The sequence below is a fragment of the Neltuma alba genome, unplaced genomic scaffold (assembly GCF_004799145.2).
Source record: "Neltuma alba isolate B1F8T4 unplaced genomic scaffold, ASM479914v2 tig00008093_pilon, whole genome shotgun sequence".
Taxonomy (NCBI): domain Eukaryota; kingdom Viridiplantae; phylum Streptophyta; class Magnoliopsida; order Fabales; family Fabaceae; genus Neltuma; species Neltuma alba.
This window is the reverse complement of record NW_021634946.1, coordinates 1-6,480: the sequence shown is the minus strand read 5'-3', so window position 1 is coordinate 6,480 and position 6,480 is coordinate 1. Positions and strand designations below refer to the sequence as shown.

Genomic DNA, 6,480 nt, shown 5'->3' with positions numbered 1-6,480 from the left:
AGGTGTGGTTCCTCTCCCCAAAATAAAGCATCGAAATACAGTTGAATTGAACTAGTAGCCGACCATTCCACCTTTTCCCCCCTTTAATATACTCTATATTACTCTTTCCATTTTGATTATTTATAAGACAATTTTGGAACAACATATCATGTCTCATAATATAGGATGTTTTGAAGAAAACAATAATTTATTCACGACTTTATTTCAAGAATAATATCCTTCATTAATGAAGTGTAAATTAATTAGGAGTTAGTGTTAAATACTCCTCCGGTCCTAATTATAAGACCCAATTGACTTATTTGAGGAGATTAAGGAAGTAAGTTAAGTTGGTTATTTATAATAAATAAGTGTTGTCATTCCTAAAATATCCTTGCTAATTAAGTATATTGGCTAAAACTATCATTATTAGAAGGATTATCTTGAAAAAAAATACATAAATATAAGAGACAAAATGGATTGGGTCTCATAATTAGGACCAAATAAAAAGTCAAATTGGGTATTATAATAAGGACCGGAGGAGTAAATTAAAAGGCATTTCTAAAAGTTTACCTCTTTCTTAAGAAAATTAAGATTTTTAGCTGTATTCGATGAAGCATATTGGTATTTATTATTTATAATTTACTCCAAAAACACCTTATCAATTAAAATGAAAGGAACATTTTTTTTTGGCCCGATAAATTGACAGGAACATATTAGCCGTTTAGCTCATTGGAATACCAAAATATTTAGGCAGGCCTGCACATGACTCAGAAATTGGAGCATTTTTTTTTTTAAATATTAAAGTCTGACATTGAGATTTATATAAATCAATGTATATAAAATCCGCCTAACTGTCTATAGTTCTATACATTAATAAATTATTCGAACGGTTCTGCTGATAATGTTAAAAAAAATTCCAGCTTGTTAGCTCTGGAGGGTTCTTGAATACCAAACTTTCGTCACTAATGACGATTTTGCGGAGTCAAACATCATAGCTAGCTTCTCTTCCTCCTCGCACTCGCACCACACACGAAGCTGCATGCCACTATTTAATTAATATAAGGCCTCTCTACCTCACGTGTTTAGACTTTCTCAACTTGAAGCCCAAGTAAATAGTACTGCTCACTTTGACCCCATAGATAGAGGCTAAAAATAAATGCTGGTTAATCTGCTGGTTCTGTCTAAAGAACAGGACGAGAGAGAAAGATATCTTTTTTTAACTTTCAATATAAATGATCTCGTCAAATTTATTATATAAATATAAAATTTTATCTCTAATTCATTGTTTTTCAAGATTGAAAAGTTATTTAATTCTAAAATAGAGTACAAAAATTGTGTGTCACTTTTTATAAAACATCTCTCGTTGAACAAGGGTAATACATGTGAGAAAAACCGCTAAATTAATTAGAATAATGTAAAAAAAAAACCTATTAAGGGGTAGAAACAAAGTGGATCTAAGTTTATATATTTATATAGAAGTAGAGGGAGTAGTACATGTCAATTTGACGCCTCCTATTTCAATTCCTTGTAAAAAGCAACCATCAATTATATTTTATTGAAAATCAAATCTGAAGATTTTTTTTTAATAGAACTTGGTAAAATTGAATTCTAGCGTCTCCATGAAAAAATTAACACATATAAATAACTATACCGAATTTCCGTCCCACTATATTTGTGACCCCTATAGTCCATCTCAGTTGTATATCCAGCTGCTGATCCAACCCGACAATTTTCGTTGTTTTTTTGAGAGTGAAAATCAGATTGATGTTATATATATATAACCCGTCTTCTCAATATAACAGTCAGTTGATTAATTTAAGGATATTTTAAAAAAACTAAATACTACCTCCGATATTTAATATAAGACATTGTTTGACTTTTATTTTGATCATAAATATAAAACCCCAATCCATTTTATCTATCATATTTATGTTTTTTTTTCAAAGTAGTTTCTAACAATAATATTTCTAACCAATATACTTGATTAGCAAGGATATTTTAAGAAAGACAACACATATTTATTATAAATAACTAACTTAACTTCTTTCCTTAATCTCCTCAAATTAGTCAACTAGCTCTTATAATTAGGAATGAGGTAGTAAATTACTTAAAAGTATTTATATTTTTTTAAATTGATTTGTCTAGCTTATAAACTACTACCTTCGATCCTTAATATAATAACTAATTGACTAATTTGAGTAGATTAAGAAAATTAGTTAAGTTAATTATTTGTAATAAATAAGTAGTCTTTTATAAAATATCTGCTAATCAAGTGTATTAATTAGAACTATCATTATTATAAAAATTATGTTGAAAAAAATAGATGAATATGAGAGACAAGATAGGTTAGGGTCTTATATTTAGGACCAAATTAAAAGTCAAATGAGCTCTTATATTAAGAATCGAGGTAGTAATATATAATCTAGTAATATATATAAGTATTTAAGAGAAATCATATAACATATGCTACAATTAAGTAATTTATTTAGTTTTATTAATATTCACAAATTACTCAACTAAATCTTATATTAAGAATATAATTTAGAGTGATCTCTTCGTATGCCTGCGTCTATGTAGGGACTCAAACTATTTAATTACACTCATGTTAGTTAAAGTTAACCTATAAACTTGAATCCATTAAATTAAACAGTACTCATGGGCAGAACAGCTAGAACATTCGGTGTAAAATACGAAGAACCAAGTCGGAAGTCTGTACAAATTAATACATGAATTTCAGGTCCCAGTGGAAATAAAAATTCTGCATATATGTGGTTGAGTTTGAGCCACACTTGAGACCTACTTAAGGTAGACATAATTCAGCAAACTGAACCTAGTTAACTTGTGACAATATTTTAACTAATGACTAACTTTAGAAAAATATTCTAATAGTCTGGCTATTCTTTATCTTCTTATGAAAATAATTAATACTACCTCAGGTCCTGAATATAATATGTTATATTTAGAACGGAATGTAGTATAAGGATAGTTAATGATCGGCTTATTAAGTATTGTATAACATTTTTAAAAACAAATCATGCTACTCATAACTTATAAGCAATGCACGTTATCATATTTTCTATATTTTACACTGATCACACACACACACATCCCCTTTTTATGTTCACAAAATCACATACGTAAATAAATTTCTTATAATTCAACACACATATATATATATGTAGATACAACAAACATAAAATTAGATAAAAAAAGATTCCCTTTTTAACTTTAAAATAAACTAGAATTTTATCGTCGGTAATAACATTAAATTTGAATTTTGAAAATAAAAAATTGCATAAGCAGTAAAAGGAGTAATATTTAAATTTAAATGAATTAATAAAAAAAATTTCAAATGAAAAGTAAGAGAGCAACTTATATATTTTGTTTTCCAGGGTCTGGTACTGGTTGCAGCGCTTTGCCCTGGCCCCTCAAGTTTACCCGGGCGCGCGCGCACTGATTCCTATAAATAACCAGCGCGACACTAAAAATTTGCTAGTAGGTCACCTTGTTTGTTCAAACACACCAAGCTATTTTCCAGAGGAAGCCTACGCAGAACTGTTGGGCGAATCTTTAGTCACGCACTTCCTGGTTTGTTCCCAAGAACAAATTGGTCAGTTGTTGTGGGGGGGAAATTATGGAGGGGGATCAGGAAACAAGTGTGGCTGCATCTTCAGTGGCTCCCAAGAAGAAGAAGAATGGGTCCTTTCGATCCATTTTCATGCACGCCGATATGTTAGATTGGTTCCTCATGGTCCTTGGCCTTGTTGGGTCCCTCGGCGACGGTTTCACCACTCCTCTCGTCCTTCTCATCAGTAGCCGCTTGATGAACAATATAGGCTCTGGTCCTACCATCGATCCGAATGCTTTTACAAATTCCATTAATAAGGTCTGGTTTATCTTTACGAACATACATGTACATATATCTCTGTTTCCGTATATCTCTTTATCCGTCTCTTACTCCTTTTTTTTTGAGTTGCAGAATGCGGTGGCCCTGCTATATTTGGCTGCTGGCTCATTCCTCACTTGCTTCCTCGGTGAGTTTATATTTGTGAGTTTTGAGTGTTAGATCCCTCTCTAGTACTCATGGTTTTTTGGATGGCCGAGAAGTGACTGTGTTGTACTGTGGCGATTTCAGAGGGGTATTGCTGGACCAGAACAGGGGAAAGGCAAGCTGCCAGAATGAGAGCTAGGTATTTGAAAGCGGTGCTCAGACAGGATGTTGCTTACTTTGATCTGCACGTGACGAGCACGTCGGAGGTGATCACCAGCGTCTCCAACGACAGCCTTGTAATTCAAGATGCTATTGCTGAGAAGGTAACTCAGAAAATTAATAACAACTGGCAAGAAGATCTCTTCGGATTTTAAGAACTTTGACGGCTTCCTTTGAAAATTGTAGGTGCCAAACTTCTTGATGAACGTGTTTATGTTCATCGGGAGCTACGTAGCGGCTTTCGCGATGTTATGGAGGCTGGCTATTGTGGGGTTCCCATTCGTGGTGCTGCTCGTGATCCCTGGTTTACTCTACGGAAGGACTCTAATGGGGTTGGCGAGGAAGATCAGAGAGGAGTATAATCACGCCGGTACAGTAGCCGAGCAGGCGATATCTTCCATAAGAACTGTGTATTCCTTCGTGGGAGAAAGCAAGACCATAGCTGCTTTCTCTGAAGCTTTACAAGGATCTGTTAAATTGGGGCTCAAGCAGGGCTTAGCTAAGGGCTTAGCCATCGGAAGCAACGGCATCGTCTTCGCCATCTGGTCCTTCATGTCTTTTTACGGCAGCACCCTCGTCATGTACCACGGCGCTCAAGGCGGTACCGTTTTCGCTGTCGGAGCTGCCATTGCCGTTGGTGGCCTGTAATTCCGCCCATCTCTTACCTCTCTCATCAATAATTTTTTTAAGGGGAAAAAAAATAAGAAATAACGTAAACTGAATTAATCATTAAAAATCTCTGACAATTATATGGATACTTTTTTGTAAAGGTCACCAATGACATGGTTCAGTGAAGCTCTATTATTGACCTGGTTTACTTTAATGAGATGGGGAAGGAGTCCTAAAAGATGTATGAGAAAATGATTAACTAATCATTCTTTCTTTCTAGGGAAAAACAGATGTTGAAGATTTGTGTGTGATGAACTCACACCATTCACTAATGCAATGATATTTTGTTGGCTTTGGTTTTGTTGTTATGCTGAAACAGATCTTTAGGGGCGGCTTTATCGAACATGAAGTACTTCTCTGACGCGAGTACGGCAGGGGAACGCATAATGGAGGTGATCAAAAGAGTGCCGAAGATTGATTCGGACAACATGAGTGGGGAGATCCTGGAGAGCGTTTCAGGGGAAGTGGAATTCGATCACGTACAATTCGCGTACCCATCCAGAAGAGGAAGCATAATCCTGAACGATTTCTGCCTGAAGGTTCCAGCTGGGAAGACGATGGCCTTAGTGGGTGGGAGTGGATCAGGAAAATCAACAGTGATATCACTTTTGCAGAGATTTTATGACCCACTTGTGGGAGAGATAAGGCTGGATGGTGTGCCCATTCACAAGATGCAGCTCAAGTGGCTGAGGTCACAGATGGGTCTGGTCAGCCAAGAGCCTGCTCTGTTCGCCACCAGCATCAAGGAGAACGTTCTCTTTGGAAAGGAAGATGCTTCCATGGAAGAGGTCATTGAAGCTGGCAAAGCTTCTAATGCGCATAATTTCATTTCCCACCTGCCTCAGGGGTACGATACTCAGGTACCTTCACTTGACCCTCTTTCTGAACAATTTCCCTGGAAAGTATGGAATCTTCGGAACAGTTGGTGATGATCATTTATTAGGTTAATCATGTTCAAATCAGTAAAGTTATTAAATCCTCCTGTTCCTCAGACTGTTGCTATATAATTGAGTCTGATGATAAACCCAAAAAGTGCCCTTTTCCTGTATTCCTCCAGACAAAAGAAAAAGTAATATTCTCTGCCCTGATGGTATCATTTCATATCATCTCTCCCCTTATAATTTGGTCGTCCACACACACAAGGAATCTCCCTATTTTATTTTATTTTTTAAAATTCTGGTTACAAAAGACTGCCTCATTGTTCTTGCAAAATCTCCATACGGCATCTTTACCCTAGTCGTTTTGCTGTCAAACTTCTGCATTGCATTTATAAAACAATTATAAATCAAAGTAATTAGTTCAATGAGAGACTCATATATGATAATTTATCATACTCCAATGGACACACTAAGTAGCGAAGTCCTTTAAGAAAACAAGAAATTAACTACCCAACGACATCAGTGGTTGACTTCAATCCAAACTACTCCTCCGGTCCTTATTATAAGACCCAATTTGACTTTTTATTTGGTCCTAATTATAAGACCCAATCCATTTTGTCTCTTATATTTATGTATTTTTTTCCAAGATAATCCTTTTAATAATGATAGTTTTAGCCAATATACTTAATTAGCAAGGATATTTTAGAAATGACAACACTTATTTATTATAAATAACCAACTTAA

General features: G+C 35.0%; 1 protein-coding gene across 1 annotated transcript; it reads left to right on the top strand.

Annotated features, from left to right (window-relative positions):
• The first annotated feature begins 3,489 nt into the window (after positions 1-3,489).
• LOC114753724 (ABC transporter B family member 15-like) lies at positions 3,490-6,211 on the top strand. Its single transcript, XM_028942436.1, has 6 exons — positions 3,490-3,865; positions 3,959-4,013; positions 4,115-4,293; positions 4,376-4,833; positions 5,178-5,718; positions 5,851-6,211. Exons 1-6 carry the CDS (start codon positions 3,614-3,616, stop codon positions 5,863-5,865), a joined length of 1,500 nt encoding a protein of 499 aa, XP_028798269.1. The 5' UTR covers positions 3,490-3,613; the 3' UTR covers positions 5,866-6,211.
• Positions 6,212-6,480: the final 269 nt, after the last annotated feature.

Bases quoted from the DNA above. Each gene is read 5' to 3' on its own strand.
- LOC114753724 (XM_028942436.1), top strand. From the start codon at position 3,614: ATGGAGGGGGATCAGGAAACAAGTGTGGCTGCATCTTCAGTGGCTCCC. The intron at 3,866-3,958 runs GTCTGGTTTATC...TTTGAGTTGCAG, and splicing joins TTACAAATTCCATTAATAAG to AATGCGGTGGCCCTGCTATA. The intron at 4,834-5,177 runs GTAATTCCGCCC...ATGCTGAAACAG, and splicing joins GCCATTGCCGTTGGTGGCCT to ATCTTTAGGGGCGGCTTTAT.